Source organism: Phoenix dactylifera, chromosome 8 (assembly GCF_009389715.1).
Source record: "Phoenix dactylifera cultivar Barhee BC4 chromosome 8, palm_55x_up_171113_PBpolish2nd_filt_p, whole genome shotgun sequence".
Taxonomy (NCBI): Eukaryota; Viridiplantae; Streptophyta; class Magnoliopsida; order Arecales; family Arecaceae; genus Phoenix; species Phoenix dactylifera.
In genome coordinates, this window is record NC_052399.1 from 445109 (window position 1) to 461845 (window position 16737).

At 40.3% G+C, this 16737-nt stretch overlaps 3 protein-coding genes across 3 annotated transcripts; 1 reads left to right on the forward strand and 2 right to left on the reverse strand.

The window, feature by feature from the left end:
- Positions 1-64: 64 nt before the first annotated feature.
- On the reverse strand, positions 65-1237 carry LOC103697055 (LOB domain-containing protein 4-like). The gene is made up of 2 exons (XM_008778824.4): positions 811-1237; positions 65-602 (listed from the first exon to the last, which is right to left on the reverse strand). Exons 1-2 carry the CDS (start codon positions 988-990, stop codon positions 261-263), a joined length of 522 nt encoding a protein of 173 aa, XP_008777046.2. The 5' UTR covers positions 991-1237; the 3' UTR covers positions 65-260.
- Positions 1238-8132: 6895 nt separating this feature from the next.
- LOC103697054 (eukaryotic translation initiation factor 1A-like) lies at positions 8133-9085 on the forward strand. The gene has a single exon (XM_039128566.1). The coding sequence runs from the start codon at positions 8297-8299 to the stop codon at positions 8732-8734; it is 438 nt and encodes a 145-aa protein (XP_038984494.1). The 5' UTR covers positions 8133-8296; the 3' UTR covers positions 8735-9085.
- Positions 9086-13590: 4505 nt separating this feature from the next.
- On the reverse strand, positions 13591-16066 carry LOC103697053 (bidirectional sugar transporter SWEET4-like). The gene is made up of 5 exons (XM_008778822.4): positions 15956-16066; positions 15511-15547; positions 15013-15391; positions 14308-14427; positions 13591-14071 (listed from the first exon to the last, which is right to left on the reverse strand). The coding sequence occupies exons 1-5, from the start codon at positions 15996-15998 to the stop codon at positions 13886-13888; spliced, it is 765 nt and encodes a 254-aa protein (XP_008777044.1). The 5' UTR covers positions 15999-16066; the 3' UTR covers positions 13591-13885.
- Between the last annotated feature and the right edge of the window lie 671 nt (positions 16067-16737).

A 16737-nucleotide genomic window follows, 5' to 3' on the forward strand; every position in this document is an offset into this window, starting at 1 on the left:
CAACAAGCAAGTGCATTTCTGATGCTATTTTTTTAAAAAAGTCAAAAAAGATCAACGGTCTCCGTAGCCAACTTAATTTGAAATTAGCAGTGGACATGACTCGTCTCACGGTTCTGGGGTGGCAAAGTTACCCGTGGAGGAGAAGAAACCAGAATATTGCATTGTTTCTCGAAATACATCTGAACGTTCCTCAGATTTGCAGAAATCTAACAAAATTCTCCTCTCACATCGCTAGCTATCTAAGAACATATCCGCAGTCTTTAGATCATCTGATAATAATCCCCTGGATTTTCTCTGACAGAATGGCCGTGAATGATGTTAGCATCCGACGACATCGCACTGGCATCAACCACCAAATCGTTGGCATGATAGAATTGACTGCCGTGGGAAGTGTCCGTTAGAACCTTCCATAGCTGATCTCTTCGCTCTCGTTCATCAAGGAGTTGCTCTCGGGTTGCTCTGAGTCGCCCTTCAAGATCTTCCACGGACTTCTGCAAGTAAAAGATGGCACCCGTACATCCATAGACAGGGTGTTTAAGCCTAGCTTGGGCTTCGTACACCATGCTCTTCACAGCATCTTCCCTTCTGCTTTCCTCCAGCATCTGTTCACAATATTCAATCTTATCAGAAGCCTGAGTTGTTGGTTATAGTATATAAATGTTTATCCTTACAGAGAAAGTGCACTTGCTGGCTAGATCTTATTTAATAACAAAAGAGAGAGAGAGAGAGAGAGAGAGAAATCCGACTTTCCTCATCGATCAAAGTTCCAGAATTCATGGCTGCAATTGATAGGTACAGAAACGCACTCACCTGAAGCATTTTGCTCACATTGCTAGCTCCAAAGACCTTGTGCACGACCCCGAATTTCTCAGGCTCGTCGGCAGGGAAGTACGGCGAGAGCATGCAGTCCCGACTGCATTTCCGGTGAAGTATCCGGCAGGCCGCGCAGGGGATATCCGTCTTTGCGATCGCCCGCAAATGTGGATCCATGCAGAAGGGAGAGGGATTAGAATCTCTACGAGGTGATGCAGGAATATTGTGTGTTTAAAGATTATATAAGCAACATGACAGGAGAAAGACAAGTCTTTGGTCATCAGATGTTGATGGGTAGCACATTTTTCTTGTAGCTCCAAATTCCAGAGGTGGAGATGTGAGGGAATCCGATGGGGCAGCCACTCGAAGACAGAGCTTGGTCTGTGGTGGACCCTGTACATGGTAAGGTACACTCCGCCAATCCCCCAAGAAGAGTTAGCGTTGGGAATTTTTTCACAGGTCGCCTAAGCTCGCCTAACCTACAGATTAGGCAACAAATTTGGCTTTAATGACTAGGATCAAGAAATCCATGGGAAACTAGCTTGCTCTGCTTTGCTGGATGCTGGTTGTCTCTCTGGAGTGGCATGCTACTGTCGTCCTCTCAAGTCTCAATTAATCTACTTATATATGAGTAATTTGGATTTATATAGTATTTTTTGATCTAAGGTGCATGATACAGCCACCAAGAGACTTGGCCGGCAGAACTCTTTCATTGTTAGGTTCTGGTCTGCCTCAACTACGTACATTGTAGCCTTAATCTATTTGTATGTTGTTATCCGCCCATAAAAAAAATTATTTAGTGCGTGATTCTTGAATTCTAAATGGTAGAGAATCGGAAATCTCCATGCACTGCCATGGTAATGCTTCTAAAAACTGGAAGCATGGAAGAAGTTTCTACTTGGGACCAGTTCAATATTGTTTAGGTGTTGTCATTGGTAGTTTGCGTATATATATATATAAAGGGAAAAGTCGTCATTCTGGCATTAGATTAGATTTCCTTGGCAACTCCTGGCACGATTGTTCTCTGGAGGTAAGAATAATCTACTCTTTGGATTGCCATTGGAGGGATATTGGAATGGATCCAAGCGCGTGGAAATAGTAAGAGGACTATTGGGGTCATCTGATAGAATATTGGTCATCCAGACACAGCCATCTACTTAGATTTTTCTACAGTTTTGTTTGGTGTTGTTTTTCCTTAAAGCATGCAGGTGGGTCGAGTCAATAGGATCCATCGATTTGGTTCAGCAATTTGATCCAATGGAATCCACTTAGGGAAATAGAGTTGCAATTTGACTGCTCTTTTTATAGAATTGAACCTAACCCCGCGTATGAAGATAGAATTGCAAATTGGACTTTTTTTAACTCCTTTCGTAGAATTGAAGATGGTCTGCATCAAACTACGGCCCGCAACTCGGATTTATGACCGGGAAATAGTTTGCAGTAGCTGCACTCATACCTGTTTGGCTTTTGCAGGCTAGCTTAAACTTTCTTTTAGAATCATATATGAGATGGCTAGCAATAACTTTCTAAATGCTAACTTTATCTTTCTTTTCCTCAATTATGTATATAGGAATATGTATATCAGAAATTGCTGGCTTACACATATGCAAATACAAGGTTTTTTATTAAGTAGCAAAATTTTTAGATAAAGAAAATCTAAAAGAAAGAAAATCTACATTATATATGACGATAAAAATTAAAGACAAAAATTTGTGTTTTTTTTTCTATTCTTTTCCAATAAATGGGGAATTTTCTTGAGCTCCAACCAATTAGAATATTTACTAAAGCAACTAGAAGGAAATATAATGCTACAACTCATTAGTCTAGTTCATATAACAAATTAGACATGGGTTGAGGTTGCATGATTTAAAAATCACTATTGTATATATGAAAGCACTGCCATGAGGAGTAAGGACCAAGAAAGCCCTCAGAACTCTTGTTAAGAAACATAAACCCTCATAATTAACTAAATAACATTACCTGCTAAAAAACATGTTGATGTGTTTACATAATCCATCAAGCGTACACCAAACAATTAATATATGATTTATAAATTTGCCTTCCTTTTTATAATAAGAATGATTGCACGATATTCCACAAACATCAACTATGAAATTAGCACAAATCTATGGGCTTTTAGTTCCACCAGAATTGAGATGCTATATACGGGCATAGTTTGGTGTTGGAAACTATATAGTAGCTTGGTCTAATGCACCCTGCCAACAAACCTATTATAGAGGACAAAGAGATGGGTCAAAGCCTTGACTTGATGGCTAGCATTCTATTTGTATCCAATTAGTTAGACCTAACCAAATGAAAATTCAATTTTTACAAATAAGGCACAAGTCACTGCATGATCCATTAGTTTGCCAGTTCTCCCGTCCTTCTTGTTGTCTACTAATGAACAGATGGGCAGTAGTGATGCCATGAAAACAAGATGGAAGGTAAATTGCACCTCCCATGTGAACTTGTCCATAGAGTAGCATTGCATTTGAATGATATGATGCCAGTCAAGGGCAGAGAACAAGACAAGATGGGGAAAAAAATAATAGAAGCGGAAGGTTTTTTTTGTATGCTGCTCAAACAACCAAGTTTCCATTAAAAAAAAAAAAAAGAAAGGCTAGTTGGAGTGTATTATTTAAATTTTTTGATTCTATATAAATAACTAAGATCTACTTGGCAAATAATCGATGTAGGACCAAACACACACTCGCATGAGTCATCACATAGTCCCACTAGCATTCTGGTCATACGAAGAATCAAAATCTATTCAAATTTAATCATAAATACCACCATCGGCTCATGGTCAGCCTAAATATATTTATGCTGCGGTGTTTTCTGGTTCATATAGGCTATTGATCGGATCTGCTCTAATACTATTTATAACAATTCAAGACTTTATCTAAGAAGGACAATATCCAAAATTTACCCAACAAATAGTAATCAATGTGAGACTAAATATATGCCCATACGATTATTTTTTTTTTATATAGTTATTTGGGTTCACAGTTTTTTTTTTTTTTTTGTGTAGTGCTGCAATCAACTATTACATTAGAACTAAAATTATTTTTGTTATTCGATCAGCGGTACGTGTCTTCCATGGTATTTGTCTTCTTCCATGGTGAGAACCCAATCGTAACGGTAGAAAGGTAACGATTAATAAGATTGGGATAAAAAAGTTTAGATTAATCTATAAGATAATGTTCTCAATCCCGTCACTTTTGTTGACCCCATTTGGCCACGTTCGTCCGTTAGGGTCCGTGGAGAAGAGTTCGCATCCTCTATTTTCCTTCACGCCTCTCACGTGCAATCATCAGTCAAGCATTCCGACTGGTTGCCAAGATTTATGCAACGTGAGACATGAGACTTCTGGTCTTCAACAACAATATGGAAATGCTGCACGTGCCAATAGCGGTACCGTTGGCATCAGGCAACCGGTGAACTGGCGTGACATGGGGAGGGTCTAGATTACCGTACATGATGATTGATCATCGACAACAATCAGGCGGTAATCTTACGGTGCTTTCACCGCCTTTCTATATCATTATCAGAAGCAACAACCACAACAACCACGATGACAATGACAAAGACAACGCAGCAACAACAATAACAAGAAGATGTTAGGGAAACCGATTTCTCATCGTGTTACATGGTCAGTCTACAAAGAGAGCATACGCCTTCACCATACCACTCCAATTATTGCCCACATGATTGATAGGTTAGTAGAGAGGCTTGTCTATCCCTACATCGTCTATTTTGGAGACGAATGGCTCTTCTTTATTTCTCTGACATATTTTCAGAATAAATGAGAGCCATTCATGTTAGTATAGAATTCTACGGTGCAAAAATCAAAACGCAGAGAATTTGAACTCAGCCCCTACATGTTTCACATGTACTGCACAAGTTCTCTATTGCCAATAGAAAGGAGTGGTGTAATAATGTTGTAAAGCATCACTCTTAACAAAAACAGTATCCACAATTGGCATCTTTACTATATTGTGGTTGCTAGTCTTACTAATATATAGTGGAGTTACAGCATACAAAACCGTTTCCCTATGAAAGTTGATAATGGAGATGTTTTTTTTAAAAAAAATAAAAATAAGGTTGAGCTTCCAAGCCTTTTTTTTTTTTTGAGAAAAAGAGTTAGAGTTGAACAAATATTTGTAGCATAATGACATCATGGAAATGTATTACCAAGTTTACATTCTTTCTACCTTTGATAATAAAAAAGAGATTTTTTTTTTCTAAATAAGATGAATAAGATTGATCTGAATATATTGAAATTATGAATTATGGAAAAAAGTAGGTTTTGAACTTAATTTCTTTTTTTTTTTTGGTACACGAATCTATTTTCCATTGGTTGATGAATTGAAAACTTTGCAGTACCTATCGACTTTGCATGCAATGCCTAGAATTGCATTCTTTCAAAGTAACTTTTACCTTCTATTCTATTTCAAAATTACTAAATGGACGCCTTCTACTCCAAGCCTTTAGGCACTTCTCATAAAAAGAAAGAAAAGATGGAGATAAGCTTTGGGAGAAGCCTTTTGAGTAGGGGTGCATATGTAAGCCCAACCCGACCGAGCTGAGCTCAGCTCGAATCTATAAAGCATAGCTCTAGATTGGCCCGTATATGTTTTGGGCCAGCTTGAGCTCAACTTGTTTCAGTCTTAAAGCTTCAGCCCAATCCATGCTGAAGCTCGATCACCTGGTTCATTAGCTTGCACTTGGATGGGGAAGGGAAGATACCGATAAAAGAGAGGAGATAGCAATGATGAGATCGTATTGGATTAGGAGGGATTGTTGAAGATGTGGAAGTGCTACTTAAGAAAAGGGACGAGACTGCCCATCACCCCATCCTTCAAATCAAGCTCTAACCCTAACTCAAAATCACTAAGAGAGCACAGCAGCATGGTTGTTGAAGAAAGGATGGATGCTGGATCGGAAGAGCGGGAATAAGGTGGTGGAGGAGGCATCGAGAATTGTGAGGGAACATCCAAAAGGAAGTGGAGTAAAGGTGCTGGGACTTTGAGAGGGGACAACGAGAGAACAAAAGGCTGTTAGTAAAGAAGTGTTGTTCTTGCAGGGCAGGAGTGGAGGTGTAGGCTTCGTTATCAGAGATTCGGATTTTAGGGTAATCATGGCCGGGGGCTGCCACTTATTTGACACCTTGATGCCAGCAGCGGAGTTGAGAGCGGCTTGGTTTGGATTGAGCTATATTCGACATACTTTGCTGGAGAAAGAGGTTCTCTTGGAGGGTGACTCTGCGACGGTCATTGGGTGGATTCTACAGGCCTTGGGTGGGGTTGGCGATTACCACCTACTGCTGAGAGACATCCGAGCCATGGTTTGTGATGAGATTGTGATTTTGGCGAGGCATGTGTTCAGAGAGGCTAATGGGGCTATAGATTGGGTTACTTCCTTTATTGCTGACCATTTAAGGAATCACCTATGGGTGGGCGAGTTGAGTTGCATAGTGCTCTCTATAATGTATTACTTTTTGATTTTTTTGGTTGTATTCGTATACGTTATGTATGATACTTTTATTTTAAAAAATAGAAAAAAAAAAAGAGGCGTTGTTTAGAAGAGGCTTCTTGCAGGGGGGACATGCAAGCGTCTGATCTCTCCCCAGGTATAGTTGAAGATTGTGAACATGTGTTGCTCCTTTGCCGGACAATGTTGGCCAAGGCTGAATTGTATGTGTGGCCTGAGTTTTCTTCCTATCATCTTTGCCGGCCTTGGATGAATTCATTTCCCAAGCCAAGGTAGAGAATGGGCTGAAAGCTCTTGCTGCCTATGTAGCCTAGCTCATTTAGATTGCAAGGAATTAATGAAAAACTGTTCCAGAGGAACACAATTAGATCTCAGGAAGTGATAATAAGTTGCTGTCATCCTTGAAAACCAGTTACCAATTACCCCAACAGTCGACCGAGACACTAGGATAACCTTCAACCACAACCATTTAATTCCTACCCCAACTTCTTGGAGTGCTGAAAGTTAATTTCGATGGCTCGATCAGATGCACGATTGCAAGGGCAGGATTTATTGTAAGAGATCACCAGGGAGCTCTTCTTCAGGTAGCAGGCATTAAAATTCCTTTACGTCCGGTGCCCATGGCAGAACTAATAGCTACTTGGCAAGATTTGTGCACTGTAGTGTTCCACTTTAGAGCTTCTCAAATATGGTCGGAGAGAGATTCTTTAATTGTGATCTCTTGGATTAAATCTGTTTCACTGTTTCTACCTCCTACTAACCCTTTGCTGAAGTATATACTACAGCTGAAATCTTCCATATGGGCTTTTAAACTGTCTCATATCTATAGGAAAGGTAATCAACCTGCAGATTGGCTAGTATCCAAGACACCGAAGGGAGTTTTATTTGGCATGGCAGAGCGCATCTGCCGGCCCAGTTTGGTCTTCTTCTTGTTGCTGATGCCAGGGGTCTAAATTTCTCCATTTGTAATTTCAGGAGCTCCACCTCAAGTTGGATGCTTAGTCAGTGGGAGAAAAAAGAGTGGACAAGTGAGGTGGTGAGTGACATGCAGCCTACCAAACAACTACCAACCTTTTTGTCCCAACAACATTTCTAGTATATAGTTACCTATATATTCTAAAGTGTTATTGACCAAGTTAGATGGGTAGAAATATAGTTACTAGACAGTAAACAACTTTTTGTTAAAATCTGTACTAACCAAAACTCTGTCGATAAAAATTTTATTACCAACAATAATTCGAAGCAGGACCTTAGAGCTTCTTGGGCCAAGGTAAAGGTTATTGTTCCATGATAGAGAACAAATATATGATTTTAATCTAATAATTATATAATAAATTAAATATATATTAAGTTGAAACTAAGTGAGCTATGCCCAGCTCAATCTTGATTCATTTAACAAGGAAGCACAAAAAAATTGGCTGCACTTAATTAACCAAGTTAATTAATTTCAAGTTAAATTTTGAGATGAGCACACTCTCGAACAAGTCGGTGGTGACGGGGACTGCATGCAAGGTCTCCTCAAAACCCATTTACCAGATCAAATTAGACCCGTTCATCAAAGGATTTTCTTTAGAAAATGTGCAAAGTTCACCATTCTAGAGGTTTCATTTAGGTAGATTATAGGCTGGTGTCAATATTTTATTTTTTGATTTTGTTGGTCGTATTCACGTCTGTGAGCTGCCGTTATAAATAAATAAATAATTAATTAAATAAAAAAAAAAGGAAAAAGAGAAGAAAAAGAGCCCCGAGAAACGAAGGAAGTTTCCGTCGAGAACCGTGGCCACACATGAAGCATCCACCGCCATATAATCTGCTCCCAATCCCTACCATATAAAAGGCGGTCTCCAACCCCGACCTCCCTTTGGCCCCTTTTTGCGATCCACGCCCACAGGAATCCTTCTCTCAAGGCGGAGAGAAGAAAAAAGAAACAAAGGAGTAAAGAAACCGATCTAGGGTTAGGGTTTAGAGGGCGAGCCAGAAGAAGAGAGAGATGCCGAAGAACAAGGGGAAGGGAGGGAAGAACCGGAAGAGGGGGAAGAACGAGGCGGACGACGAGAAGCGGGAGCTCGTGTTCAAGGAGGACGGGCAGGAGTACGCCCAGGTGCTCCGGATGCTCGGCAATGGGCGCTGCGAGGCCATGTGCATCGACGGCACCAAGCGCCTCTGCCATATCCGCGGCAAGATGCACAAGAAGGTCTGGATCGCCGCCGGCGACATCGTCCTCGTCGGCCTCCGCGACTACCAGGACGACAAGGCCGACGTCATCCTCAAGTACATGCCGGACGAGGCCCGCCTCTTGAAGGCCTATGGCGAGCTCCCCGACAGCACTCGCCTCAACGAGGGCATCGCCGGAGGCCTCGACGAGGAGGACGAGGGTGCTGGCGACGACTATATCGAGTTCGAGGACGAGGACATCGACAAGATCTAAGATTCTGGTGGTCCACCCATCGACCAGGGTTTGAACCATACATTACAATCAGCTATATCCTTCTTTCTGATGAAGTTCTTGTTTGAAGTCTATCTTTTCTTTTTTAATTTTTTGCCTTTCATTATAAGTAAGTGATGACAAGATGAGATCTTCTTACAAGGTAATGGATTTCTAGTTTTCAGGATGGCCGATGATGGATCTAAGAATTCCCATGTATAATTGTTTGAGTTTTATTCTTATGTTGATGGTGATGTGTCGTATATGGGATTCTAGGGTTGTTCCTTGTATCAATAGTCTGTCTTTAGTGATTTGAATAATGGTTATCAAGTAAAATTTCCGTTTTTCTGTCTTGATGTTGTTGAATTGAATGCATTCCAGAAACATAGATTATAGTTGTATTAAGTGTGAAAACTTTGATGTTTCCTGATCGTGGAAAGTTCAAAGTGGGAAATTTTTTGTTATCTGATTGTAGAAATTTCTTTTTTTTTTTTTGGTAAGAAGGAATCATCTTTTAGTCATTACTAGCAGTATCTAGTGTTTTAGCCAGAGTGTCAAACAGGACATATTATTGGAGGCCTTGGCATCAGATATCTAGGTTTGATGATCTTGACTTAGATTGCGTGAAATGAGATGATGAATCTTCGGCTATGATACAAAGATATTGTCATTGGAGGTTTTGGAATCTAAATCTGTTCTAAAGATGTAGAACTAATGGTCCAAAAATCAACTTAGAGCCATATACGCTGTGGGGCTGCCTATTGATACTGAAGGGTATTATTGTTGGAATGAACCAGTAAGTGCTCCAATATGGGTAGAGTTTCATAATTCTAAACATGCCAAAGAATGTATTGGAACACTACATCTTAAATTTATCTGGATCAGCAATGTGCCAATGATATCATCTTTGACTAGTTTCATGTTGGTTTAAAGAAGTTGGTAGATTATCCTGGTCTTCTTGGATGGTAGTTTGTATAACTCATTCCTTTATCTAAAGAGTATAATATATTACAAGGGTCTAACTGTGACCTGTGAGATAAAATATCTTTAGAGATAGAAATATTGTGTGACTATGAGCTCGAGGATGAGAAGTGTTTTGGAGCAAATGGCTTGGTATGATGGAGCTATATTTCTGATTTGGAACAAGGACTCTCCTGTATGGAGAAGGGATGAGGAATCTAAGTTTCATCACTATTTTCTAGGTGATGGAGTAAATTGCTGAAAAGCTTATTTGGGGCCTACTTTCTGCCTTTGGTGTTATAGTAGCTAGAAATGCCCTAATGTTTCATTGGAGAAATTTTTTTGAATTGAGAAGCATGCACCCTCAAAGACTCATATGATCCACTCCTTGTGCTTTGTGTGATGCATTGCCATCTTAGCTTTAGTTATGGCCAGAACTAATACGCAAATTTGAATTAAAAAAAGAGCACGATTCAATCACATTCGGAGAATAAGTATGTTTAAATTAGTAGAGAGTGAAAATGAGAAGAACTTGCAGTGACTGGAGTTTGGAATATGGTGAATATAAGGAAATAAAGGTATTGTCATGCATGCAAATGTTCTTCATAGCTTGTCCTGGCAGATTTTCCATCTAGTGTTTGTGGTCGAATCTGGAAAAATTGACATACATTAAGGGTGGAGAAGTTGACAGATAGCATATCTATTTTGGCTGTCTTTCTTTCATTTCATCGAAGTTAAGTGAAACGTCTATCTGTTTCAATAACCTTGATAATTATCTGAAAAATAGTTTTGAAGTATGCTGGCCCGAATCCTATAGGAAGAAAATATCAGCAGATCTTTTTTTTTTTTTTGCCTATGGGATTCGCACCGGTCTATTCTAAAGCTATTCTTGGGTACCTATGAATATAGGCCTATCGCAGCCTATAATTCTCTGATTTTGCTGGTTATACTGGCCCAGTGCACGAATTCAATAGAATCTTCGGCCAAATTATCAAAACAGTTCCTTAAACAAGCATTTGAGGTGTTTGTAATGCTTCTTTATTTTTCTGTAGATCAATTCTAATACAATCAAATGGAGGAATAAAAGGCCAATGAAAATAATTTGATGGCAGTTTTTACTGTGCAAAGAATAAAGCGTGCTTGTTTATGTTTTCGTGAAAAAATTTGGTTGGGCCGGAGTGGTCCGAAGTTACTTTTGCCAAAGCGGACTTAGGTCCACCCCATTATTTAGTCCGTGAAAGTGAGTTGCTGAAGTCACTTTTGGTCCTGAAACCCATTTCCCCCACTTTTTACCAATTTGTACTAAAAAAAAAAAAATCCATTTTCAGTGACTTTGGCCTGTCGTCAGAAGCTGCGAGCTTTTCCTCTTCCTTTTTCTTCTTGATTACGATCACCATGCCTCTCCTCTCCTGACCGTGGTGCCCCCACCTCCCAATCCCCCTCCTCCCTGCCTTCCTTCGATACTCGGTTTTCTGGTCTGTGGTCTCCACCCGTCTCACTGATGCCTTCCTTGGCCTCGATTGGCCTCGAGCTCCTTCTTGTCGACCGGATCTTAGTAGTGGATGATCCTAGTAGTTTGTGAAAAGATTCATGGATTCCTGCAGCATTGAAATCTGTGAAAGGCATTGCAAAGAAACTGATGTTTTACTGCCAGTAGTTATAAAACTCAACCTGTTTGATGATATGTTTTTTTGCTGATTGTTGGTGGAAACTTAACCGGTTCCCAACCGGTTATTCCGCGTAATGCCCCCGCTCTCTCGCCCACACATGTCTGCTCCCTCTCCGATCCCCGGCCTCAAAATCCCTTTCTTCTCTCACGGCGGCACCACTCTCGTGCCACACGTGGTCAACACCATTGGCGCCTTTCTGGTCCGCAGGATTCCTCCCCTCCCTCACGAAGAAGAAGGAGATCGCGAGCCACATTACCTCATTCATGCACGCTTTTGTGAACAGAGGTGGCGGTGAGGTCGAGGAAGACCTAGGTGCCTATGGGCAGCTGGTACGCACGATGCCGGCGATGGTGGATAGCAGACGCCACGGCAGCGGCGCCATGGCCATCTAGTGTTTATATTACTCAATATAAAAATGAGAAGAACTTGTGGTGACTGGAGTTTGGAATATGGAGAATATAAGGAAATAAAGGTGTTGTTATGCATGCAAATGTTCTTCATAGCTTGTCCCGGCAGATTTTTCATCTAGTGTTTGTGGTCGAATCTGGAAAAATTGACATACATTAAGGGTGGAGAAGTTGATAGATAGCATATCTATTTTGGCTGTCTTTCTTTCATTTCATCGAAGTTAAGTGAAACATCTATCTGTTGCAATAACCTTGATAATTAGCTGAGAAATAGAAAATAAATCCATCTGAGGAAAGAAATCTTTGTGTGGGTGAGCTGGTTTGGTTGTTCTTATGTTTTCCCTTGGTTTTCTATGCAGCAATGCGGAGTAAAATAGAAATAAGATAAATCTGATAGCATTTGCTAACTGGATTAATGGTTTGGTGCTTGATTTAACAGAATATAGGGGCAGGGTTGATCCTGTGATAGCTTTGTTACATTCTGCTGGTGTTATAAAATTTGAGGCCATTACCCAGTTATGGTCCTGGCAATTTGAGGTCCTGGGAGGGGTGAACTGGGAGTAGAACTAATCTTTGGCATTTTTTTTTTGCACAAATTGGCTGCCAATAGCTCCTAACTGGTTGATCAGATGTTCCTATATAAAAATTATTAGATGCCTATCCTTGAGGTGGTTGGTCAGATGATGTTAAAATTTTGCGTTAATATTGTTTCTTTGCTTATCCTTTGTTTTATATCCTCATCTACATCATGCATTTGCCCATTAGGAAGATATATGAACCTCTGGAGGTTGGTAGGAAATTCATGAGGGGAAATTATAGCAGATTTTTGAACTTGATCATGCAGGATAAAGAAGAAATATATTAAGTTAGTAATAGCTATTTCTGGTACATTGGTTGATGTATATTATGACTTTGGCAGCAGCCTGATGGTGCATGGTTGTAGATTCTGGATTATTTTGCTTCAATATGTACTTTAAATGTTTTGTTTATATTAGTTATATCATAAATAACAGAATTGCAGAGTAGCGATGGCTATACTTATTTTCTCTTGATGTATTTGCCTCTTAAATTTTCTTTGGTCTACTTAGGATATGTAGTTTGAGTTATAGGGTCTCATGATGAATTCTAAATTAGATTATAAACTTTTGTAGTGGGTGCACAAAAAATATCAGTTTAAAGATATTGCATTCTGTTTTTAGCCTTTCATTTGGTATGAGTTTGTCTTCCTTGGGTTCTTTTTTTTCCAAATTGTCTTTCTTAAATTTGAATTAATCTGTATTCCTGAAATATATACATAGTTCTGTAGGATCCTAAGGTGCTGAGTGGTTTTTCCAAGTCTATTTTTATGTGATTTGATGGTGAATGTAAGTATTCATCATTTGAATTTGGCAGGATGATGTGGTGTTTCTCCTGGTTTAATGTGATGTATCTATATATTGCTTTCACGCCAAGATTTAAGTATGAGAAACTTATATCTCCAAAGATAACTGTTTATCTTATATATTTGATTTGAGAATCCAGGGGATGTATGATCTTGAAGGAGCCTATTTGAATCTTTTTTTCTCTTGCACGATCATTCGTCAAGATATTTTCAGAGTTTTGAGTTGATGTAAGTTGCAAGAACAAGTTCTCTCGATTTGTTAAATATGCTTTTTGACTGTTACTTCTGATCAAACCAAGCTAGTGGCTTTGGTGTTGATCAATTTACTGTGCTCCCAGATTTGTTTATTTTGGCTGCAATGATGCACCACAAGCTTTCAGAAAATGATGGCATTCAGCTGCGGTGCATAATTGCAGACACCGTGCATACTATCTGCAAACATGAAATCCAATGTGGCTTCCATAGCATCCTAAAAGTATTGAAGTTCCATGTTTCTTGTAAGCATGGAAGAGATTTGGCACAGAGATTTGAAAGCATGAGCAGCTCAGTTCTGAACTCCTCCAGAATTAACGACGAACGAAACCGATGTCTTGGTTGAGATGGAAACCTAGCCGGTGTCGTAAACAAAAAAGACGGTATAAAACTACGACACGGAGAACAAAAAACCGAGACACGGTTAGCAACAAGAAAGTGGAAATTAGCGACCGGTGTCTGTGCTGCATCATGTGTTCTGGGTCTACGGGTGATGGCCATTCTGGGTTTCCTTGCGGGTCTCGTTGGTCTCTCCCATGGCGACCACCTCAACCAAACTCAGCTCTGCCTTGCTCCTCCGAGCTTCAATCTGTCTCCTTGTGGATTTGTGATACGTGGCGTGTAGAACCAGCTGAGCTACTGCAAATAACACTCCAAGGGCGTTGGGTATCTGGGGACGAGACAAAGAAACCCTGTTATGCTTATAGGCTAGGCTTAAAATAGATGAGTTTGTTGTTTTTGTCCCCGAATTGGGGGGTCGCTGTTTGCACCGCCAAGAACGTAATTTGTTTCAGTAGTAGCGTTGTCAACTTGTCTTTGTTCTTGGACTGAACTGATGGAGCGAGCCAGTACCCCCAAATTGGTTGGTTCTTGGTGCACGAGAGAGAGGGAAGGACGAGCACTTACAGTGATGAAAAGGTCGAAACGAATGAGAGCATAGGTGGTCCAACAAGCGCCATTGAAGAAAGAGGCAATTGAGAGGAAAAGAGGCATGTACTCCACGCTCTTTGTCTGAATCACCAGTCTCTGCACCCATCAAAAAACACAACCCAGCCCTCATTCACAGAAAATCAATGTCCCAAAAAAAAGAAAGAAGATTAACTAAAAGAATGGCTCACATTTTTGTTGGTACAAGAAATAGTGGCCTATATTTCTTGACACTAGGTTGGGCAAACATCCTAATGTGTATGCATGTGCGCAAGCATCAGTTCCATGCAAACTATAGACATCTTAAGCAGTTGCTGTGCCATAAATTAAAGCTATAAACATAACCGAAACATAAAGGGAAGCGCTAGTGAAAGCACTTCAGTGCCACACTGCCACTAGCAGAATTAGAAACTCACTCCCCTACCTGAAATCGCATGGGATATAAGCCTTGCAATTAAACCACTAACTAAAACCAAGTTTCAGAGTCTCTTGACCCTATTCCACCTAATTGGTAACTGTACCTAGCCCTGGCGCGACATGCATGTATATGAACACAAACACAGAGAAAAGCTGCGTTCTATGATTAAATTGACACCAAAGAGACTGCCGTTCCCTTTTATCTTATAGAAGGATGATGGTGGTGCTATGAACTATATTACCAACCGTTTAACTACCCAAACATACCATGACCGATAACGGAGCGGCGTACATCATGGTGCCGAAGAAGACGCAGAGAATTCCAACGATCAAAGTGCGGCGGTCGTAGTCGGGGGCGGCCTCAATGACGGAGAGAGCCACGGCGGCCACGAAGGCGATCTCGGCGAGGAGAATAAGGAGCACGCGAAGCCTTCGAGGCCCTTCGGAATAGAGGATGAAGAGGAACACATAGAAGAACTCTATAAGGGATCCGGACCCATTGATGGTCAGGACCAGAGTGCTGCCGGGGTGCACTAGAGGCAGCCCGTACACCACCCAAAACATGCAGTTGAGAAGGGTGGCAAGATATGGGGCCGGGGAGAATTGTTCCACTGAACCCTTCTTCCATATCCTATAAAAGGTTGGCCTGAGAAAGAGAGAGAGAGAGAGAGAGAGGCTAACTTAATTAATTAGTTCTTTCGTAGACCTAGAAAACTAAATTAATATCTTAGTCTGTGAAGCTTTGAGTAATTAATTCGTGCTTACACTGGAGACAAGAACAAGCCTAGTGCTATAACATTTCCTGCACCAGAAAAAAAAGGGTCAATACAGCATTAATAGAGTGTGTGTGTGTGTATCCAGACAAAACAGAGGACCATAATCTGAGATTTTATTTCTTTTGGTGCTATGAGTTGCTAGAATACTTGGATTGCAACAGTGAATAGTCATACTTTGAATCATATTTTCGCAAACTTGTGATGAGAATTATCATCATTTGTAATTTAAGTCACTTTCCACCAATAAATATTATTAGAATTGCATTTTGCTTGATTACTCCGAGTTGTAAATCAACATAATTCAAATTCGTAAAAGGAATAAAAAGTCCAAAGAAAGCAGTGCCAACATAATCATAGTAGTAAAAGAGAGGACTGTACTATAAATATTTCAGGGAAACGACCGTTGTGAAGTAGAGAATAATGTCTTGACTGACCTAAAATCCCCACCGCAGTGCGGATGGCGTCTGCCGAGACCATGGCTGCGAGAGAAACCTGCAACAGTTGTGAGTCCGCAGGGTATGATGATGGCTTTAGGAGTGAGGGGTGGGGGTGTTTATATAGAGAAGTTTCATTTGGCTTCGGCCTCTCCCTCCCACTTTTTGGTCATAACGTTCTACCAGAAGCTTTGAAATCCGGTTGGTTAAAAGTATGACATCTTATGGCCCACTCTTTTCTCCTCTCCAAAACTTTGCTCATTTCCCAATAGAAATCATTTTCCATCTGTGGTGCATGAGAAATGCATCTAGGAAATTAGCCTCTTCTCAGCGTGCTAAATGTTACAGGACCTGTCCTTGGTCAATTTAAGCAGCGGTCCTCATCCATCTCGCTGCTGTGCTATAATGAGAATGGTGGTGTTCTAATGGCCTGTTTCACCATGTTATTCATCGTCATTCTGGTGATGTAAGTTGAGAAGTACAATGATTTCCATAATCTTAAAACAGCAGTGTCGTTTTCGGAGGGATTAATGACTCACTAATTTTGCTGAATCACATGTCCTAGATTTACTGCAGGACTTTATAAAAGTACTGAAACGCGACAATAATTGATTGTAAGATCTTACCATCAGATTAACCCGGAATGAGTTGATCCATCTAGGGTCCATTTACCATTTGAATTGGATTTCTTTTAAAAATAATTTTTCAGAAAAGATCGATGAATTAAAGTTATCCATCAATTTACTCGCTTCTGTTGGAGCAAGAATGAAATCTAAAACATA

Excerpts from the sequence above, each read along its gene's own strand:
- LOC103697053 (XM_008778822.4), bottom strand. The coding sequence starts at position 15,998 with ATGGTCTCGGCAGACGCCATCCGCACTGCGGTGGGGATTTTAG. Across the intron at positions 15,548-15,955 it reads CACTGCGGTGGGGATTTTAG|GAAATGTTATAGCACTAGGC; the intron begins GTCAGTCAAGAC and ends TTTCTGGTGCAG. Across the intron at positions 15,392-15,510 it reads GGCTTGTTCTTGTCTCCAGT|GCCAACCTTTTATAGGATAT; the intron begins GTAAGCACGAAT and ends TCTCTTTCTCAG.
- LOC103697054 (XM_039128566.1), top strand. The coding sequence starts at position 8,297 with ATGCCGAAGAACAAGGGGAAGGGAGGGAAGAACCGGAAGAGGGGGAAG.
- LOC103697055 (XM_008778824.4), bottom strand. The coding sequence starts at position 990 with ATGGATCCACATTTGCGGGCGATCGCAAAGACGGATATCCCCTGCGCG. Across the intron at positions 603-810 it reads ATGTGAGCAAAATGCTTCAG|ATGCTGGAGGAAAGCAGAAG; the intron begins GTGAGTGCGTTT and ends TATTGTGAACAG.